Source organism: Stomoxys calcitrans, chromosome 3 (assembly GCF_963082655.1).
Source record: "Stomoxys calcitrans chromosome 3, idStoCalc2.1, whole genome shotgun sequence".
Lineage (NCBI taxonomy): Eukaryota > Metazoa > Arthropoda > Insecta > Diptera > Muscidae > Stomoxys > Stomoxys calcitrans.
The window spans coordinates 28,785,334-28,808,503 of record NC_081554.1 but is presented as its reverse complement, the minus strand read 5'-3'; the positions used below and the strand labels follow the sequence as shown (position 1 = coordinate 28,808,503).

General features: G+C 39.9%; 1 protein-coding gene across 1 annotated transcript in view; it reads right to left on the bottom strand.

Annotated features, from left to right (window-relative positions):
• Window positions 1–1,342: 1,342 nt before the first annotated feature.
• LOC106088855 (uncharacterized) overlaps window positions 1,343–23,170 on the bottom strand; it is a 111,763-nt gene continuing 89,935 nt past the window's right edge. The window contains exons 12-14 of the mRNA XM_013254558.2: window positions 17,440–17,888; window positions 17,051–17,299; window positions 1,343–1,525 (exon numbers count right to left, since the gene is read on the bottom strand). Of these exons, the coding sequence (XP_013110012.2) occupies window positions 1,359–1,525; window positions 17,051–17,299; window positions 17,440–17,888 (865 nt within the window). The 3' untranslated portion in view covers window positions 1,343–1,358. The remainder of the gene's footprint in view (window positions 1,526–17,050; window positions 17,300–17,439; window positions 17,889–23,170) is intronic.

Here is a 23,170-nt window from a genome sequence, read left to right as displayed (position 1 = left end):
AGTGAGGAGATATGGCCATTTAAAGTTTTCCAAGTGAAAATTTCAGTTTTTGACCGATTTCCATCAAAGTTTTGAATTTTTGGAAGTGATCACGAAATAACCTTAGTTTTGCTCTATGAGGCTTAGTTAAGGAGTTATGGCCATTTAAAGTTTTCCTTCTGAAAATTTCAAAATTTGACCGATTTGTATGCAAATTTTGAATTTTTGGAAGTGGCCATTTAAAGTTTTCCGTCTGAAAATTTCAGGTTTTGACCGATTTGTATGAAAATTTTGAATTTTTGGAAGTGATCACGAATTAACCTTAGTTTTGCTCTACGAGGCTTAGTTAAAGAGATATGGCCAGTTAAAGTTTCACGATCACGAAATAACCTTAGTTTTGCCCTACGAGGCTTAGTTAAGGAGATATGGCCTTTTAAAGTTTTCCAAGTGCAAATTTCAGTTTTTGACCGATTTGTATGAAAATTTTGAATTTTGGGATGTGATCACGAATTAACCTTAGTATTGCTCTACGAGCCTTAGGTAAGGGGATATGGACATTTAAAGTTTTCCAAGTGAAAATTTTAGTTTTTGATAGATTTGTATAAAAATTTTGAATTTTGGGAAGTGATCACGAAATAACCTTAGTTTTGCTCTACGAGGCTTAGTTGAGGAGATATGGCCATTTAAAGTTTTCCAAGTGAAAATTTCAGTTTTTGATGGATTTTCATGATAATATTTTGGAAGCGAACACGAATTATCCTTAGTTTTGCTCTACGGGGCTTAGTTTTGGAGATATGACCATTTATCAGAGAAGTTCTGATAAGGGATTTGTCACTCAGGATTAATCTGGACAGTATGGCGGCCTTGGACTAAGGTCTTTGGGTCGAGATGCATGGCGGATTTGTTTGGAGTCCTTGGATAGGCTCCGGGTCCACGATGTGAGACTGAAATGGGTTCCTGACCATGAGGGCAATCCAGGAAATGAGAGGGCGGAGGAGTGCCGTTTGTCGAGCTACTGAACATAGTAAAGGGAATGGCCAGGAAGCGTCTTTGGCGTAATGGAACTGGGAGGATGGTCATCCTCCGCTCGGGTTCTCCATTCCTCCCGTTTTTCTTTTATTCGTGTATATAATCTCTAGACCGATGTCTCACTTCTTCTTTCTCTTCCCTTTCTTTCTAGGGTTCCACAATGGGTCAAACTGGCCTCCGAGTGTGCTCATCTTTGTTGGGCAACCCACTCAACCTAACCTTATATTTCTTAAAATATGGATTTTAGGGGGAAATGTGCCTTAATTCTTGACCCAAAACTGTATCGAAAATCATTTAAAAATTTATTTTTAATTTATATACAAAACTGAAACTTTTCTTCGGCTTTGTCCTCAATTCTTTCTCTTTGAAAATGATACATTTAGACCATCTTTGGGCACAAGCACAGGAGCGGTATGAAATTTAAATTCAACTTCCTTTCGAGGTATTGTTTTGATATTAAAGTTGGCCAATATTTTAGCCAAGGCGGTCTTAACATTAACAATTCCCATGCGTTGAGCTGAAATATAGAAAACAGACATTAAATCGAGTAGTTTCCTATTCCTACGAAACCCACCTATGCATTGGCGTGGTCCCTGGCCAAAAGGCAAATATGCCATTGGATTATAATCGTTAGAGTCCTTAGCGAAACGTTCCGGTATATAATCCATGGGTTTGGGAAAATACTCCGGATCTCTGTGTAAACCAAACACTGAGACAATAATGCCTGTGCCCTTTTTAATGGTGAATTTTGTGTCTGGCACCTGATAATCCAAAGTGCATTCCCGATTTAGAAAGGGTGCAGCAGGATATTTGCGCAGGGTTTCTAAAACAAAGAAAGGCAATAAATGACAAAAAATCAGGACATACTTAATTTTATCCTTTACCCATTACACATAAATCCAAATAGGCCATATCTTGTATAGCTTCATAGGTCAGTCTGCCATTGACACCAAGGCCATGCTTCTCCATGGCTTTGTCCACCTCTTCTTGGGCTTTTTGCAAAACTCGCGGATTCATAGACAATTCGTAGATGGTATATGAGGTGGTGGCCGCTGTAGTCTCCGAACCGGCCATATAAAACAAGAAAGCATTCGATGCTATGATATCTATGGATATGGACTTTAAGCTCTCCCCAGAGGTCTTTATCACATTCCACAATTGTTCGTTGTCCTCACTAATCTCACCGGTATTCCTCAATTGTATCAATAGTTGTAGCAAATCTTTACGCATGACACCATTCTTTTCACGATGCTCAATGGTTTGTTGGACAATATCTCTCAGGCGATAGATGACCGGATCTCGTACACCAAGACGACCCAAAATGAAGGCCACTCTGAAAAATGGGAGAAAACTCAAAAATTGTAACTGTATGCTTAGTTTTCCATTAACTTACGGTGGACAGGCAAAACTCATGATACCTAGAATTTTTTGCAGTAAAGATGATTGGTAGAAGACCCGGTTCGACAGAAGATGAAATTCATTTTCAGGATTAGAGAAGCTATCAATATCCAGTCCAAATATCACTGAGCCCACAATATCGACTGCATAACTGAAAATGAAAGGAGGAGAAAAGGTTTTGAAAGAAGTAAAAGAGTGTAAGTTCGGAAGGACTGAATCTTCTATACCCTCCACTGCAAATTGTAAATTGTGCCCATGAACATTCCACTAAGGAACAGGGGCAAACTTCTCACATATCAATGAGTGCAGTCCGATTCAAGTTCAAGCTCAATGATAAGGGGCCTCCATTTTATAGCCGAATCCAAACGGCGTGGTACACCTCTTTGGAGAGAAGTTTTACATGGCGTTGTACCTCACAAATGTTGCCAGCATTAGGAGGGGAAAACCACCGTTGACATTTTTTTTTCTGATGGACTCGCCAGGATTCGAACCCAGGCGTACAGCGTCATAGGCGGACATGCTAGCCTCTACGCTACGATGGCCTCCACTATGGATCGAATTTCTCCAGTATGTATAAAAGTTATATGAGGTTATGGGACAACTTGGTTCAGATGTTGAAGATCATAGCAGAAGTCTTAGTGCAAAATTTCAAACAAATTGATTAAGAATTGCTCCCTCTAGAGTAAAAAACGGGAATTCGGTTTATATGGGACCCATATCAGATTATAGGCCGATTAAGGCCTTATTTGTTATACTCGTTATAACCAAATACAGCCAAATTACGTAATTCTTGCGCCCCCACATAGGCTCAAAATATAGAATTGGGAAATCGAGTTATATGGCAGCTTTATCAGTATATTAACCGATTCAGACCATGCTTGGTATAGATGTGGGTGGTCATAGAAGAAATCATTATGCAAAATTTCAGCCAAATCGGACAATAATAGCGCTTACTGGAAAGTCAAGAATTACAGTCAGATAATGGGGTTATATGGGAGCTAGACAAGTTATAGACCGATTTAGATCAGAATTAGTATAGGGGTCTTGTGACAACTCTGTATTCAAAATCGGATAAGAATTGAAGCCTCTAGAGGCTCAAGAAGTAACATTTGGAGATGGGAGCTATGAGTATCAGGTTACAGACCGATTCAGAATAAAATTGGTATAGGGGTCATTGAAGAACTCATCTTGCATAATTTGAGCCAAATTGCATGAGCATATAATTGGGAGTTATATTACAGAATACAATTGAGAGGCCACCGTAGCGCAGAGGTTAGCAAGTCCACCTACAACGCTGAATGCCTGGATCGAATCCTAGCGAGACCCTAAAAACGTTTTCAGCGATGGGTTTTCCCCTCTTTGTGCTGGCAATATTTGTGAAGTAGTATTCCATGTAAAAACTTCTCTCCAAAGAGTTTTCGCCCTGCGGCACGCTATTCAGACTCGACTATAAAAAGGAGGCCCCTTATCATTGAGCTTAAACTTGAATCGGACTGCACTCACTCATATGTGAGAAGTTCGCCCCTGTTCCTTAGTGGAAGGTTCATGGGCAAAATTTGCATTTGGGTATCAGGTTATAAACTGATTCAAACCATTTTTGGTACAGATATTGAAGGTCATAACAGAGGTCATGAGGCGCAAGTGCTATAGACGCTTAGGCATTATAATCGGGAAAACGATTTATATGAGAGCTATATCGGATTATAGACCGATTTGGCCCTTTTACGATCCCAACTGACATTCATCAACAAGAAAAATGTGTGTAAAATTTTGAGCGTCTAGCTTTATTCATTCAAAAGTCAGGGTGCTTTCGGTGGACAGTCAGACGAACATGGTTAGTTCTAAACATGTAAAAAGGCGTTAAGTTCGGCCGGGCCGAACTTTGGATACCCACCACCTCGGGTATATAAGTAAACCACCTTTCATCAAAATCCGGTGAAAATTGCATACCTTATGTTGCATAGCAGTTATATAGAAATATGTTCCGATTCGTACCAAATACTAATAAGTACAAGACATTGTTCCATTGTGTTTAACAAAATATTGGTCTCTTCATTAACTATATCTAAAAATAAACCGATCTGAAACATATACGACACGGTTGTTGAAAAGCCTAACATAAATTACTGTGTCTAATTTCAGTGAAATCGGATTATAAATGCGCCTTTTTGGCGCCAAGACCTTAAATCGATATATCGGTCTACATGGCAGCTATATCCAAATCTGGACCGATCCCAGCCAAATTTTAGAAAAATGTCGAAGAGCCTAACACAACGCACTGTCCCAAATTTCGGCGAAATCGGACAATAAATGCGCCTTTTATGGCCCCAAAACCTAAAACCGAGAGATCGGTATATATGGCAGCTATGTCCAAATCTGGACCGATCTGCGCTATATTTAAAAAAGATGTCGAAGGGCCTAAGACAACTCACTGTCCGAAATTTCAGCAAAATCGGATAATAAATGTAGCTTTTATCGGCCTAAGACCCTAAATCGGAGGATCGGTCTATATGGCAGCTATATCCAAATCTGGACCGATCTGGGCCATATTGACTAAGAATGTCGAAGGGCCTAACACAACTCACCGTCCCAAATTTCAGCAAAATCGGATAATAAATGTAGCTTTTATCGGCCTAAGACCCCAAATCGGAGGATCGGTCTATATGGCAGCTATATCGAAATCTGAACCGATCTGGGCCATATTGACGGAGAATGTTAAAGGGCCTAACACAACTCACTGTCTCAAACTTTAGAAAAATCGGACAGTAAATGTGGCTTTTATTGGCCTAAGACCCTAAATCGGCGGATCGGTCTATATGGGGGCTATATCAAGATATAGTCCGCTATAGCCCATCTTCGAACTTAACCTGCTTATGGACAAAAAAAGAATCTGTGCAAAATTTCAGCTCAAAATCTCTATTTTTAAAGACTGTAGCGTGATTTCAATAGACAGACGGACAGACGGACGGACATGTCTAGATCGTCTTAGATTTTTACGCTGATCAAGAATATATATACTTTATAGGGTCGGAAATGGATATTTCGATGTGTTGCAAACGGAATGACAAAATGAATATACCCCCATCCTTTGGTGGTGGGTATAAAAAGTTAATTTTCCATTGCAAAGAATATCTCCGATCATTGAGCTCGTCTTAGAAGAGAAACAACAAAAAAATTTTAACCTTTGGCCGTGCGGAAACTGATATACCCTCAACTATTGATCGCATTTGTCAAGTTCTTTGCCTTATATCTGCTTATAGGCAGAAACTAAAAAAAGGAAAGTGGAAAGGCAAGCAATAAATCTCATAGATTGTGTTATAAATTTGAATAATAATTGCTTCCTATAGGTGCTTCACTTCCATATACCATTTATTCGATTGCCATGTTGTCTCGGCTTTTCATGTCTATTTGCGTGAGTTTTTGGATGTAGGGCAGCCGTTCAGATATTCGAAGACACATTTTTATAACAGGATCGTACTCTACTTCCAAATACCCATTTTGTTCCAAGAGGTAAACATACCCGATTGATTGGGATTAGAGGTGAGACGTTCCCCCAGGGTTACCTTGTTGTTGCTTACATTAAGCTTGCAAACAAAATTAAAATCGGTGCACATAGCTGAAAGTTTAAAACCGAGATCTAGCTCTTTTTATAAAATAAAGATGTGGGGAGGGTACACCCCCTTGGAATATCTAAACACGCAGGATATGTGTAGGATAATGATCTCCCAGATGGTAATAGCAGAGTTCCGTCGTTCCAAGACTGTGCCGCTGGCAGCAGTGCGTCGCACTTGACCTGGAGTGTCATCTCAGGTAAGCGATCAGAAACCTCTTCCATTCCTGTCAGGTATCCCATAGCAAACTTCTTCCATTCCTTCTGGGTTTCCTATCGTCGCCTCGATTCAACCACGATGGTATGACCTGCTTCTATTCTTTATCCACTCTCCCATCGCTTTAAGTCTTACAGCCACAGTGGCTGCCTCACACACAATCTGCATGTCTATGGGTCGAATGTCTAGAATAGTCTCTAGTGGGCGTGATCATCATCGCTCCGTCCATTTAAAGACAACATGTTCCCTCAACCTGTTTTATTATCCTTACGTTGCGTTTTTTCTCCATCGCAGCTCACCAAATCGAGGTATAAACATATACAGGTCCTGTAGAGTCAGTGGACTATCATAGTGCCCAACATCTGCCATCTCCAGGCCCTTTCGGCACTTCTTGCAAATGAAAATTTACCCATGAGGGTAAAGGAACAGAGCCCAAGGTATCGCAGAGGCTAGTATGTTCGCTTATGACGGATTCGAAACCTGGCGGGAACATTAGAAACAAGTAAAAGTGTGCTAAGTTCGTCCGGGCCGAATCTTATATAACCTCCACCATGGATCGCACTTGTCGAGTTCTTTTTTCGGCATCTCTTCTTAGGCAAAAAAAGGATATAAGAAAAGATTTGCTCTGCTATTAGCACGATATCAAGATATGGTCCGATTTGGACCACAATTAAATTATATATTGGAGACCTGTGTAAAATGTCAGCCAATTCGAATAAGAATTAAGCCCTTTGGGGGCTCAAGAAGTAAAATAGAGAGATCGATTTATATGGGAGCTGTATCGGGCTATAGACCGATTCAGACCATAATAAACACGTATGTTGATGGTCATGAGAAAATCCTTTGTACAAATTTTCGGACAAATCGGATAATAATTGCGACCTCTTGAGGCTCAAGAAGTCAAGATCCCAGATCGGTTTATATGGCAGCTATATCAGGTTAGGGACCGCTTTGAACCATACTTGGCACAGTTGTTGGATATGATAACAAAACCCGTCGTGCAAAATTTCATTCCAATCGGATAAGAATTGCGCACTCTAGAGGTTCAAGAAGTCAAGACCCAAGATCGGTTTATATGGCAGCTACATCAGGTTATGGACCGATTTGAACCATACTTGGCACAGTTGTTGGATATCATAACAAAACATGTCGTGCAAAATTTTATTCCAATCGGATAAGAATTGCGCACTCTAGAGGCTTAAGAAGTCAAGACCCAAGATCGGTTTATATGGCAGCTATATCAAAACATGGACCGACCTACACTAATAAAAATATAAACCAAGATCGGTTTATATGGCAGCTATATCAAAACATTGACCGACCTACACTAATAAGAAGTATTTGTCCAAAATTTCAAGCAGCTTTACTTCTCCGGAAGTTAGCGTGCTTTCGACAGACAGACGGACGGACGGACATGGCTAGATCGACATAAAATGTCGCGATGATCAAGAATATATATACTGCCAGACGAATATTTCGAGTAGAATGACGAAATTAGTATACCCCCCATCCTATGGTGGAGGGTATATAAATTTTCAGTGGCGGTTATCCCCTCTTAAGCTGGGGACATATGTGAGGTACTGCACCATTTGGCATGACAGCTGTGTAAAAACTTCTCTACAGAGAGGTGTCGCACTGCGGCACACCGTTCGGGCTCGACTATAAAAAGGAGGCCTATTTTCATAGAGCCTTAAACTTGAAACAGACAACACTAATTCATATGTGAAATCGTCCGCTTAGCAGACGGGTTGGAATCCATCCTGAGTCAGCATACGTAATAGGTTATTTATGTTGGTCACCCATAGGAGTGGCCATAAAATGCAGCCCTGTAGCGTGCCTAGTACCAGGTTTTTTTTTAGACCGACCCCCATATAGACCGATCTGCCGATTTAGGGTCTAAAGCCAATAAAAGCCACATTTATTATCCGATTTTGCTCAAATTTGGAACAGTGCATTGTGTTATTACCTTCGACATTTTTCGTCAATTTGGCTCAGATCGGTCCGGATTTGGATATAGCTGTCATATAGACCAATCCTCCGATTTACGGTCTTAGGCCCATAAAAACCACATTTATTATCCGTTTTTGATGAAATTTGGGACAGTAAGCTGTGTTAGGCCCTTCAATATCCTTCGCCAATTTGGCTCAGATCGGTCCGGGTTTGGATATAGCTGTCATATAGACCGATCCTCCGATTTAGGGTCTAAGGCCCATAAAAGCCACATTTATTATCCAATTTTGCTGAAATTTGGGACAGTGAGTTAGGTTAAGCCCCTTGACATACTTCTGCATTATGGCACAGATCGGTGCAGATTTGGATATAGCTGCCATATAGACCGAACCTCTGATTTTGGGGTCTTAGGCCCATAAAAGCCACATTTTTTATCCGATTTTGCTAAAATTTGGAACAGTGCGTTGTGTTATTACCTTCGATATCCTTTGTCAATTTGGCCCAGATCGGTCCATATTTGGATATAGCTGTCATATAGACCAATCCTCCGATTTAGGTCTAAGGCCCATAAAAATCACATTTTTCATCCGATTTCGCTGAAATTTGGGACAGTGAATTATGTTAGGCCCTTCAACATTTGGTCTTGATCGATTAAGATTTGCATATAGCTGCCATATAGACGGATATCTCGTTTTAAAGTCTTGGCCTCAAAAAATGCGCATTTATAATCCAATTTAACTGAAATTTTTCACATTGACTTATGTTAGGCTTTTCGACATCCATGTTGTATATGGTTCAGATCGGCTTATTTTTAGAGATAACTTCTAATAAACCAACATTTTATAATACACAATTGAACAATGACATGAAGTTATTAATACTTGGTCCAAATCATATTTCGATATAACTGCTATGGGACATAAGGTATGTAATTTTCACCGGATTTTGACGACAGTGGGTTTACATATATACCTGAGGTGGTGGGTATCCAAAGTTCGGCCCGGCCAAACTTAACGCCTTTTTACTTGTTATTTTTGTCATGGGACCCACAATCTATCCACCTGTTCCTTAGCATATAGGACTGGTTTAAGGATTAGATCAGTGTGTAGGGGCGCCCTCATCGATGTCAATGCATACCGCCAATGTTTTAGTCTTGACATCGAAGGATTTTTCTATTTATCCATAACTTCATGGAGAACCATATCCACCGACCTTCCGTTGACAATGGCATGCTGGATGTCCTACTCTTTATCATATTATCCACAATTCGTTCCATAATTTTGTTGTAATGGGGTCTTAGACCAATGTTTCGGTGTGTTACAAGCAGGATGACGATGTTACTATACCCGCCATTAAATATTAGAGGGTATAAAAAAAACTTTCGAACCGACACTACTTAAAATCTTTTTTTTCTCACATACTCTCTCACATACTAACGTTATAAGCAAACTTTTCATTTCCAATGTATTTCGCTGCGCTTCTTTCTGCTCCTCCTCTAGCTGCCGCGACATATGATCAATCAGTCTTTGAGCCACATCATCCACTGTTTCAAACATTGCTTTCAATTTACCCGATGAGAATGAAGGTGTCAATTTTGCTCTTAGGGCACGCCATTTTTGACCTTTCAAACTGAGTAAATTTGCCGACATGGGATTGTATTCCTCATCCACATAAATGCCACGATCATGGAAACTCTCAAAGGCGTTGGTCATTATCTGGCGTGTCAATTCGGCATCTCTTACCAGTATGGTGGGTTTGAAGAGTAAATAAATGCCCACTAATTTATGTTCAAATCGTTGATAGATTTCCGCTAAAGCCAAACCTAAGGGTAGCTCTTGACGGCTTACTTTACCCAAAGATCCATAGAATATTGAGGGCTCTTCATCGGAGGGTATTCCCTAGAGTTTCCATTTCGAATAGTGGCGCTTTATCAGTACATATGAGGCGGCGAGAACTATTATTATTGAAATTATGAACATTTCTTTACTAATGCCTCTATTAAAAGAGGAATGAATTACTTTCACGTCTTCTTGTACACGAAAATTTGTCGGTACTGAGCTTTGCTCTGATGATCACTTTCTGCCTTCATAGTCATAGTTGAATAATGTGCTGCCAAGATACTATGATGGCAATGTTCATCCATAAATGCATGAACATTGGGTTGTGTTGACTTCACCTACTTTCACACCATAAGGAAGTCATTTTGGTCTTGCTTGGACTGATTTTGGCTGATAACTTTTGGAGCTGTAAGACTTTTAATGTCTTTGTGTCTTTTCGCACATTTAAAACTTGTGACGGGCATCATATTGCAAAGAAATCAGAACTGATACACAATGGTGATTTCAATAGCCTCAAATGTATTTTTAGCGTTACAACCTGATATTCTATCAAGGTCAAACAAATATGTGAGCATATACTATGGCATCATTTGTGACTTTTAATATTCTGAGTTTGGGTTGAGGAAGATTCAGACACGCTACTTTTGTTAAGGAAAAGTAAATTTTACCACAGCTCCACATTGGGCCTTATATTCAACTATGCATATGATGAAGATGTATATAGCAGCATATATTGGTTGCCCAAAAAGTAATTGCGGATTTTTCATATAGTCGGCGTTGACAAATTTTTTCACAGCTTGTGACTCTGTAATTGCATTCTTTCTTCTGTAAGTTATCAGCTGTTACTTTCAGCTTGCTTTAGAAAAAAAGTGTAAAAAAAGTATATTTGATTAAAGTTCATTCTAAGTTTTATTAAAAATGCATTAACCTTCTTTTAAAAAATCCGCAATTACTTTTTGGGCAACCCAATAAAAGCATGAAACTTGAGTCTTGGTATATGGCGGGAGGTTTTAGATGTGACAATATGTTTGAAAAATCTGATCGATGATGTTTAGGATGGGAGGGTCTTCAAGGAGCGCTCCTTCTCAGACCATCGTTACATCAGGTTTAGAATAGCACGGCCAGCGTTGTATCCACTAATCTTCCGTAATAAGTTGAAAACCAACTGGACAAAATTCGAAAGACTAATCAGAAGAAGATATCGGCAAGGTAATTTAGATTTAGGTAGAAGACATTGGAGCAAATATCAACAGGATTATGACTGCAATAGTGGGGTCCTTCGAAGATAGTTGTCCTCTGCGAAAAAGGAAATCAGCCCAAGAAAAACCCTAGGTGACCAGGGAGATTCGCAACATGGAGAAAGAGGTCCAAAAACTTTACAACAACAGGGCAAGGTAATTTATATTTGGGTAGAAGACATTGAAGCCCATATCAACAGGATTATGACTGCAATAGTGGTGTCTTTTGAAGATAGTTTTCCTCTTCGGGAAAGGAAATCAGGCCAAGAGAAACCCGGATGACTGGGGAGATTCGCAACATTGGGAAAGAGGTCCACAGACTTTACAACAGGGTACTTCGTAAAACGCGGAGATTTACTGGGATGTGTACTACACACTGCTCAAGGAATACAATGAGAATACGAGAGAGTCAGTAAAAACAAGTAAAAGCGCGCTAAGTTCGGGCGGGCCGAATCTTATATACCCTCCACCATGGATCGCTATTGTCCAGTTTTTTTCCCGGCAACTCTTCTTAGGCAAAACAAGAAATAAGAAAAGATTTGCTCTGCTATTAGAGCGATATCAAGATATGGTCCGGTTTGGACCACAATTAAATTATATGTTGGAGACCTGTGTAAAATATCAGCCAATACGAATAAGAATTGCGCCATTTGGGGGCTCAAGAAGTAAAATAGAGAGATCAATTTTTATGGGAGCTGTATCGGGCTATAGACCGATTCAGACCATAATAAACACTTATGTTGATGGTCATGAGAGAATCCGTCGTACAAAATTTCAGGCAAATCAGATAATAATTGCGACCTCTAGAGGCTCAAGAAGTCAAGACCCAAGATCGGTTTATATGGCAGCTATATCAGGTTATAGACCGATTTGAACCATACTTGGCACAGTTGTTGGATATGATAACAAAACACGTCGTGCAAAATTTCATTCCAATCGGATAAGAATTGCGCAATCTAGAGGCTCAAGAAGTGAAGACCCAAGATCGGTTTATATGACAGCTATATCAAGTTATGGACCGATTTGAACTATACTTGGCATAGTTAGTGAATATCATAACAATACACGTCGTGCAAAATTTCAGGCAAATCGGATAATAATTGCGACCTCTAGAGGCTCAAGAAGTCAAGATCCCAGATCGGTTTATATGACAGCTATATCAGGTTATGAACCGATTTAAACCATACTTGGCCCAGTTGTTGGACATCATAACAAAACACGTCGTGCCAAAATTCATTCAAATCGGATAAGAATTGCGCCCTCTAGAAGCTCAAGAAGTCAAGACCCAAGATCGGTTTATATGACAGCTATTACAGTATATATACCGATTTTAGCCATACTTGGCACAGTTGTTGGATATCATAACAAAACATGTCGTGCAAAATTTCATTCCCATCGGATATGAATTGCGCACTCTAGAGGCTCAAGAAGTCAAGACCCAAGATCGGTTTATATGGCAGCTATATCAAAACATGGACCGATATGGCCCATTTACAATACCAACCGACTCCGACCTACACTAATAAGAAGTATTTGTGCAAAATTTCAAGCGACTAGCTTAACTCCTTCGGAAGTTAGCGTGCTTTCGACAGACAGGCGGACGGGCATGGCTAGATCGACATAAAATGTCACGACGATCAAGAATATATATACTTTATGGGGTCTCAGACGAATATTTCGAGTAGTTACAAACAGAATGACGAAATTAGTATACCCCCCATCCTATGGTGGAGGGTATAAAAATTAGCGGTAACAATATAAGGCCAAACGGTAATAATAAAAGATGCGGAAGGATCGAAATTAACAACACCCGAATAACAATTGGAGCGATGGCGCGGATCTTTCAGCTCCGAAGGACCAGCGACCAAGGACGTAAGCTCTGACCCTCTTAGCCCCCCTGTGCGCCGATACCCACGCAGGTATATATCTACAGCCCCACCCACGTGCGAGGAAATTGAGGCCGTTCTGGTCTCATCGGTAAATCACCCGGCCCTAATATACCTGCTGAACTGATGCGGTAGGGAGCACACCCCATATCTCAAGCGATCACCCAATAGTTAGGGAGATTTGGGATACAAAGGCTTTCCCCATGGTATGGAAGAAGCGAACTCACCCTGTGTAAAAACTGGAGGGAGATTCCAATGCTAAACCCAATAAATTAAGTGATGGCAAGTCTTATTCTGCAGCGTATTTCGCCCCCGATGCTAAAACCCAAAACACAATTTATTTGAGTCCATTGTTGTCGCGATCATTAGGATGTGAACCAGATACTTGAATCCTAATATCAGCATTAGATTCGAACTCTACTGTCATAGACTTTTCAAATAAATTGTGTTTTGGGTCTTAGCATCGGGAGGAACGACCCTCTCCTCCCAGTAAAAACAACACCAAACTGTCATGTAGGATGACAGAAAATATATTGTTTTCAAATGAGAGGACGGTAATCCCCCTCCCCAATCCTATCCAAAAAAAAAGAATATACGACATATTTGATATCTTTGTTATTATGGGACTCAAACAAAATCGTCCTCCAACACGATGCAGATATTATTACGGAGTCCACCCGCTAAACTCCAATCAAACCGTTCATATTTACCTACTGTGACAATAAGGGGCTCAAATAATGGGTATTTAGGTTAGGTTAGGTTGAAAAGAGGGTGCGGATGTTAATCCGCCCATGCCACTATGGACATACACCTCAGTCAATAATCGCCTTGTTGTGCGCTCTAAATATTAAAAAAGAAACCTAAGTTAGGTATTCCGTGCTACTTACCAAATCCTTAATTGTTTTCCATGCCACGCCGCTTAGTTGGTTCATGTCTGGCAATGTGTCCCCACCTAAGTGTCGTTATCTGTTAGCCCCGAAAGCCGGGCAATGATGCTCCAACGTCTAATCATCTTCCCCGTTTGCCCTACAAATGCTATCACCTGCAGCACCGATTTTACATAAGTGAGCTCGTAGTCCTATGTGTCCCGTTATGATACCAATAGCTATACTGACCTCCTTCTTACTTCCTTTCAGTAATAGCCTCGTCTTCTCATGATCTGGATCCTCCCATAGGATTTTCGCCGTCCTACCCACCGTTTTGCTGTTTCACAGGGATGCATGCATCTGGATCCCCCCCATTGGATTTTCGCCGTCCTACCCACTGTTTCGCCTCGTCTTCTCATGATCTGGATCCTCCCATAGGATTTTCGCCGTCCTACCCACCGTTTTGCTGTTTCACAGGGATGCATGCATCTGGATCCCCCCCATTGGATTTTCGCCGTCCTACCCACCGTTTCGCCTCTTCTTCTCATGATATGGATCCTCCCATAGGATTTTCGCCGTCCTACCCACCGTTTTGCTGTTCCACAGGGATGCATGTATCTGGATCCCCCCATTGGATTTTCGCCGTCCTACTCACCGTTTCTCTGTTTCACAGGGATGCATGCACATTCGTCGCCCACTGCCCTAACTCGGACTGCGTCGACCCGAAAGGCTTCGGGTTAACCAAGTTTATCGATGGCAGTCCTCTGGCCTTCGCCTCCAAATTATCTGCCCTTATATGCCCCCTTACTCCGTTATGGCCCAGTACCCAAATTATGGGGATTTTGCCATCCTCAGAGGAGGCGTTTATCTCCTTCTTACACTGCAACCCTGTTCGTGATCTTACCTTCCAGGTTGTTATTGCCCCTATGCCAATTTTACTGTTCGTAAAGATGTCCACACTTGACTTCCTCGGCTTAGCACCACACCATCTTACGCATTCCGTGATTGCCCGTATCTCTGCCTGCAGGACCGTATTATGGTCAGGCAGTCTAAAACAGATCTCAGTCCCTGGGTTCCAAATGTAGACCCTCAGGCCCACTCCAGCTTCAAGCTTTGATCCATTCGTGTAACATGATCTACCAGATGGCAATTCCATCAATTCATGACTGTGCCGTTGGCAGTAGTGCCTCACACTCGACCTCAAGGTTCATCTCAGGTATCCGATCGAAAACCTTTTCACATCGTTTCTGGGGTGAAATGACCCCCAAACATTTGGCCTCAAAATTGTATATCCAATTGTTTTCTACTACAAAATACCGATTACTTCCAGGTTTTCTATCGTCGCCTCGTTTATATATCGCGATGATATGAGCTGCTCCCATCCTCAATGGATGGAATGGTTTTCGAATATGAGCAGCTCTTACCATCGCGGTATAATCGAGGCAAAGATAGGCAACTTGTGAGGAATGAGTATTTTGTAGTAGAAAGCAAGTGGATACCCAATTTTGAGGCCAAATGTTTGAGGATCGTTTCACGCTATAAACTCCCCCTAAACCAATAGTAATAGGGGCTCAAAAAGAAGGAATTCGAGAGTAGAGCATGATGCTGATATTTTTTAGAGCTATGTGCGTGGGGTGCCTCCCAACCCTACATACCCCTCAAACATAGACATATTTGTGGATTATGGCAAAAAAGGGACTTAAATCTGATATCTGTTTTATGACCAAGTGTTTTAGGGACTCCTCACCTCATAAACTCCTTCTAAACCTCACATACATACCGACTATAGCAATATGTAGCTCAAGTGTTATTTTTGGGAGTAGAGTATGAATCTGATATCCATTTTCGGGCCAAGGGGTATGGCTACTCCAATCCACCACCAAAACCACGAAAATTAAGTACAACTAACCTCCAAACTTTAATGGGCGCATCCTCCCCTTAGCCTGTTTTCAAAAACAACAGATCTAAGAGATGGGTGGGGCGATTTAAGCTAAATTTGGTTTGTTTATAATAACTCAAAAACAGAAATTTGGTATCCTCATTTAAATTGGAATATCTAGGGGGACCGCCCCACTTCAAAAGCCCGCCAAATGGAAATACAGACCAATAATGACAATATGGAGCTCAAATGAAAGGTATTCTAGACTAGAGCACGAATCTGACATTTAGGGTCCGCCTCACGCCTAAAAATACCTCCATACCGGACATATTTACCTACCATAGCAACATAAGGCTCAAATGAAAGGTATTTGGGAGAAGAGTATCAGTATAATATCCACATTGGGGCGAAATATCTGAAAGGCCGTACCAGCACCCCCAAACAGGACTTATTTCCTGACCGTGCCAGTATAGGGCTCAGATGAAATACGAGAGTGAGGGCTAGTCCATTTATGAAATTGGTTAATTGGGCATCTTAAAATTAAGTTCGTTGTCTTTGATGTATTAGGTTGCCCAAAAAGTAATTGCGGATTTTTCATATAGTCGGCGTTGACAAATTTTTTCACGACTTGTGACTCTGTAATTGCATTCATTCTTCTGTCAGTTATCAGCTGTTACCTTCAGCTTGCTTTAGAAAAAAAGTGTAAAAAAAGTATATTTGATAAAAGTTCATTCTAAGTTTTTTTAAAAATGCATTTACTTTCTTTTAAAAAATCCGCAATTACTTTTTGGGCAACCAATATTTATACAACAAATATTTCCAATGATTTGAAGTCTTAACTTAAAAAGGAAGTAACAATCTCTTCTGACTTTAATTTCTAAAAATTTTTAGATTTTTAATCAATTTTCTCTTTTGGAAAGTGTGACCGGCAGTCCACCTTTAGGTACCAGAACAGGTGCTGTATGGAATTCAAATTCCACCTCTTTGTGAGGCATTATTTCAATATTGAAATTTGCAAGAATTTTTGCCAAAGCTGCCTTAACATTTACCAGTCCCATGCGTTGAGTTGTAACGGAAAATATTAAAAGAAAAATTAAACAACAATAAGGAACTTCAAGGCGAAACTCCTGAAGGAAAATACTTTAAAAATGTATACCAACCTATACATTGTCTTGGCCCCTGGCCAAAGGGCATATATGCAATGGGATTATAGTCCATTTGATCTTTCAAAAATCGTTCTGGTATATATTCCAGGGGTCTGGGAAAGTATTCGGGATCTCGATGTAGAGAAAAAAGTGACACAATTACAGCAGTGCCCTTTTGAATAACAAATTTCGATTCAGGCACTTGATAGTCTTGGGTACATTCGCGATTTAAGAATGGCAGGGCAGGATATTTGCGAAGAGTTTCTGAAACAGAGAAAATAAAACAATCTTTGATATCACAAAAAAACAGACACATCTTAGTTAGTCTAAGATTACAGATTGTAAGACCCTCGTTACAATGTACTTCCAATTTATGTTTCTTTTACATCGTCATATTTACCCACCCATTATGCACAAATCCAAATAGCTCATATCCTTTATAGCATCATAAGTCAAACGTTTATGTTTGTCCAGACCATGTTTCTCCATGGCCTTGTCCACATCTTGGCGGGCCTTTTCCAAAACTTCAGGATTCATGGCTAATTCGTATATTGTATAAGAAGTTGTTGAGGCTGTGGTTTCCGATCCGGCCATATAGAAAAGAAATGAATTGGCCGCAATAATATCAATGGACATGGATTTTAAGTTATCAGCAGCAGTTTCCACCGTACTCCATAGCTGATCAGAGTCATCACTTATTTTGCCAGTATTTCTCAACTGTATCAATAATTGCAGCAAATCTTTACGTGTGACACCATGCTTTTCACGATACTCTATGGTTTGCTGTACAATATCACGAAGACGATAGGTTATGTTATCTCTGACGCCCAGGCGTCCAAGTACCAGAGCGACACTGAAAGGGAACAAATTTCAATCAACCATTCTCTAAAGTAAAAAAATTATAGAACATTCTACGGTTAACAAACTTTTATTGTAATTGTACCCTACACCACTACTGTGGTATTTGTAACTTCATGCATTCATTTGTATCACCAGAAGGAGGAGAGATAGACCCATTAATAAGTATACAGATGGACCCAAAATCACATTCTGGTTTGATCTACCCATGTCCGTAAGTTTGCCTGTCCGTCAGTCTTCCTGTCTGTCTGTCTGTCGACTTTAATTTGTGTACAAAGTATCGGTCAAAATTTTCGCCTGATCCTCCTTAAAATTGACTTTGTTTTCTTATTATACCCACCACTTAAGAATAGGGGTATACTTAGTTAGTCATTCGGTTTGTAACACCTCAAAATATTGACCTGAGACCCTATAAAGTATTTACTCGTAGTTGATCGTCTTGACATTCTGAGTCGATCTAGCCATGTCCGTCTGTCCATCACTCAGTCTGTCGAAATCACGAGAGCGTTGAATGAATAAAGGTCGCAAAAATTGAAATGGGTTATATAGGTTCAGGTTAGGTTAGATAAAGCCTCCATATAAGCCGATCCCCAGTTTTGACGTCTTAAGCCGCTGCAAATGCAAATTTGCCCATGAACATACCATTAAGGAACAGCGGCAAACTTCTCACATATCAAAAAGTGCTGTCCGATTCAATTTTAAGCTTAATTAGCTGGCCTGGTGCTCTTCGACTGAAATGGTTTGAAAATCGATTTTTCTTTAAGCATTTTTAAGCTGGTGACATGGCATTTTATGTCGATCTAGCCAAGTCCGTCCGTCTGTCCGTCCGTCTTTCTGTCGAAAAAACGCTAACCTTCGAAGGAGTAAAGCTAGCCGCTTCAAATTTTCCACAACTACTGTGATAAGTATGGTTCAAATCGGTCTATAACCTGATATAGCTGTTACATAAACCGATCTGGGGTCTTGACTTCTTTAGCCTCTAGAGGGCGCAATTATTATCCGATTTGGCTGAAATTTTGCATGAGGTGTTATGGTTTCCAACAACATTGCATAGTATGGTTCATCATCTGATATATCTGCCGTATAAACCGAACTGGGATCTTGACTTGTTGAGCTTCTAGAGGGCGAAATTTTTATTTTTAATGGTTTCCAACAACTGTGCCAAGTATGGTTCAAATCTGTCCACAACATGATATAGCTGCCATATAAACCGATCTGGGATCTTGACTTTCTGAGCCTTTAGAGGCCGCAATTCTTATCCGATTGGAATGAAATTTTGCATGAGGTGTTTTGTTATGACTTGCAATGACTGTGCTAAGTATGGTTAAAATCGGTTAATAACCTAATATAGCTGCCATATAAATCGATCTGGGATCTTGATTTATTGAGCCTCTAGAGGACTCAATTCTCATCCGATTGGAATGAAATTTTGCACGAGGTGTTTTGTTATGACTCCCAACAACTGTGCCAAGTATGGTTAAAATCGGTTAATAACCTGATATAGCTGCCATAAAAACCGGGTCTTGACTTCTTGATCCTCTAGAGGGCGCAATTCTTATCCGATTAGAATGAAATTTTGCACGAGGTGTTTTGTTATGACTTCCAACAACTGTGCCAAGTATGGTTAAAATCGGTCCATAACCTGATATAGCTGCCATATAAACCGATCTTGGGTCTTGACTTCTTCATCATCTAGAGGGCGCAATTCTTATCCGATTGGAATGAAATTTAGCATGACGTGTTTTGCTATGACTTCCAACAACTTTGCTCAATTAGGTTCAAATCGGTCAATAACCTGAAATAGCTGCCATATAAACCAATCTGGGGACTTGACTTCTTGGGCTTTTATAGGGCGCAATTCCTATTCGATTTGGCTGAAATTTTTTACAACTCCTTCTTCTACGACCTTCAACATACTCATCAAATATGGTATGAATCGGTCTTTACAGATCCCATATAAACCGATCTCCTTATTTTACTTCTTGAGCCCCTAAAGAACACAATTCTTATTCGAATTGGCTGAAATTATATACAATAACTTCTACTATGGTCTCCAACATTTCTTTGTTGGCCTAAAAAGGGATACCGAGAAAAGAACTCGACAAATGCGATCCATGGTGGAGGGTATACAAGATTCGACCCCGCCGAACTTAGCATGCTTTTACTTGTTTAAATTAAAAAAAAAAAAATATTTCCTAGGCCAATATGTTTTTACAACAAAAAAATAATTTTATTTATTTTTTATAATGTAAGCGAGAAAAAGTGAATTTTGAAAATATAACTTAAAATCGCTTTTTTTATTTGGTCTTAAAATCTTATTGAGATTCCATTGCAGGATATTGTCCGACTACTGTCAAATTTAGTAAGCTTATCGCTGTTAATTTATTTTTTAAAACAGGAAACGTAGATTGCAAAAAGACATTAAGAAGGTTTCCACAAATCTCACTGCTAAAAATTTTAAGAAAATTTTTTGTTTGATTTTTTTAACCCTTAAAAAAATGCCGATTTTCGTCAAGCCAATTTCCCCCCCCCCCCCCCCCCCAACACATGACATTATGTTAGGTTTAAGTGGCAGTCTGCCATCAGACTCACTTAGACGTTTTCGTCCATTGTGATATCATAGGAACAGAAGAAGAAAGATGCCTTCTAGTTCCTACCGTTCAACCATCCAGATCGCATTAAAAAGCCCAAAAACTTTCTAATGTTCACATCCGCTAAATCAGACAGTTTCTCAAAGAAATGAAAACCTAAAGTGGTACTCCTTCTGTCTGCTAGTGCAGAACACACACATACAGAAGGTGTTCTATAGTCTCTTCTTCTTCGATGTCCTCACAGCTTCTGCAAAATTCGTGACTGGTAACCTTAATTCTGTCAGCATGTTTTCCGATTAGACAGTGACCTGTCATGACGGACACAATGACTGAGACGTCTGTTCTAGCCAATGACTGCAAAGCGGTAGAACTTTTCAAGTCTAGATTAGGTCACATAAGTTTGGAATGCTCACAACCCGCTCTTTGCGACCATCTATCATTCGTTGCTCTTCGGGCCTGTTCCTTAAAACTTAGCTAACATATCGCTAGAGGGATATCCACAGACAGCAAAGCGGTAGATCTCTTCAAGTCTAGTTGAGGCCACTTATTTGTGGAATGCGCACAACCCCTCTTTCTGACCATCTATCATACAGGGTGGCTGATGAATATTGCTACAATGATGAATATTGCTACATTTTTTTTTCGGTGTATGGAATACATTTTTCTTTTATTCATGTTAAATTAAATTATTAAATTAATTATTAAATTATTATTAATTAAATTAATTAATTAATTAATTAAATTAATTATTAAATTATTATTATTAAATAGAAAAAAAGTTATTACATTTTTTTTTGGTAGCGGCTTTCATCAGCCACCCTGTACGTTGTCCTTCGGGCCTGGTTCTAAAAACTTAGCTTTTATGTGGCTAGAGGCATACCCACAGATTCCAGTTCACTTGGAATGTGTTAGGTATTGTGTTTACGTCTAGATTTTCAAGAACCCTTTTATCTCCACGAGTTCGAAAAAATTTTTGCGGCGTGACTCCACATACACTTTCGATTGAGGGTAATGGTTGATTGCAATCCGGCAGGGAAGAGTTCCCTGTAAATATATCAGCCAACAGGTTAGTCTTATCAAGCGGGTCAGTGAACGTTTGGTCGTCCTTAACAAGAGTTGGAATAGATGAAGAACTACCCTTTACTCTTTTCACGAACGATCAAAAGCTCTTACTTCCTCGTGTAGAAGCAAGAACCTTAGTAAGCAGACTCTGTTCGTAAAGAAATTTTTCGTGCCTATGCACATTGGCACACGAAGATCTTGCCTGTTTGCGCAGCAGTTCAGTATTGATATTTTTATCCAAGCGCCAGTTCCTGAATGTCACCTCTTTCGATCTGACAGCATCTCTGCATGTATGGTTAAACCAACTTTTGTCGTCTGATTTAGCCATTATAGTCTTAACTGGAATAAATGTCCTCATTCCATTTAAAATTATCTTCTCAATCATTTCAGGAGTAGCATTTATATCGTCATCTAGAAAACATAGTTTCCAATTAAAATGCTGAAAGAATTCATTGAGTTCAGCCCAACGTGCATTTTCGTTTAAAAATAGTGACCGCTTCGGGACTGGGTAGGAAGCAGTACGAAGAGCAGAGTTACCAAGAGGTGCAAGAGTATTAACTTCATACTTTTCAGGGTGGGAAGATAAAAAAGGTCAAGATTTTCTCTCGGTGTCTCGATTATCCTTGTTCGGTTCCTAGAAGCTTTAATTTTTGCAGGTTTGACAGAAGTTTGGTATGTAGAATATAATTATGCCACTGAACTAAATTCAGTTTGTATAAATTTTTAGCAGAATCCATCTTGGGAACCCACCACTCCCAAGATTTGGCCCGGCCGAACTTAGCACGCTTTTACTTGTTGTAAGTAAGTTATTAACAAGTAAAAGCGTGCTAAGTTCGGCCGGCCCGAATCTTACATACCCTCCTATCTCTCTTATATATATTGAGTTGCCCAAAAAGTAATTGCGTATTTTTTAAAAGAAAGTAAATGCATTTTTAATAAAACTTAGAATGAACTTTAATCAAATATACTTTTTTACACTTTTTTCTAAAGCAAGCTAAAAGTAACAGCTGATAACTGACAGAAGAAAGAATGCAATTACAGAGTCACAAGCTGTGAAAAAATTTGTCAACGCCGACTATATGAAAAATCCGCAATTACTTTTTGGGCAACCCAATATCTTATATATCCTCTTCTTGGGCAAAACAGGATATAAGAAAAGATTTGCTCTGCTATTAGAGCGATATCAAGACATGGTCCGCTTTGGACCACAATTAAATTATATGTTGGAGACCTGTGTAAAATGTCAGCCAATTCGAATAAGAATTGCGCCCTTTGGGGGCTCAAGAAGTAAAATAGAGAGATCGATTTATATGGGCTATAGACCGTTTCAGACCATAAGAAATACGTATGTTGATGGTCATGAGAGAATCCGTCGTACGAAATTTCATTCCAATCGGATAAAAATTGCGACCTCCAGAGGCTCAAGAAGTCAAGACCCAAGATCGGTTTATATGGCAGCTATATCATGCTATGGACCGATTTGAACCATACTTGGCACAGTTGTTGGATATCATGCCAAAATTCATTCAAATCGGATAAGAATTGCGCCCTCTAGTGGCTCAAGAAGTCAAGACCCAGAATCGGTTTATATGGCAGCTATATCAGGTTATGGACCGATTTGAAC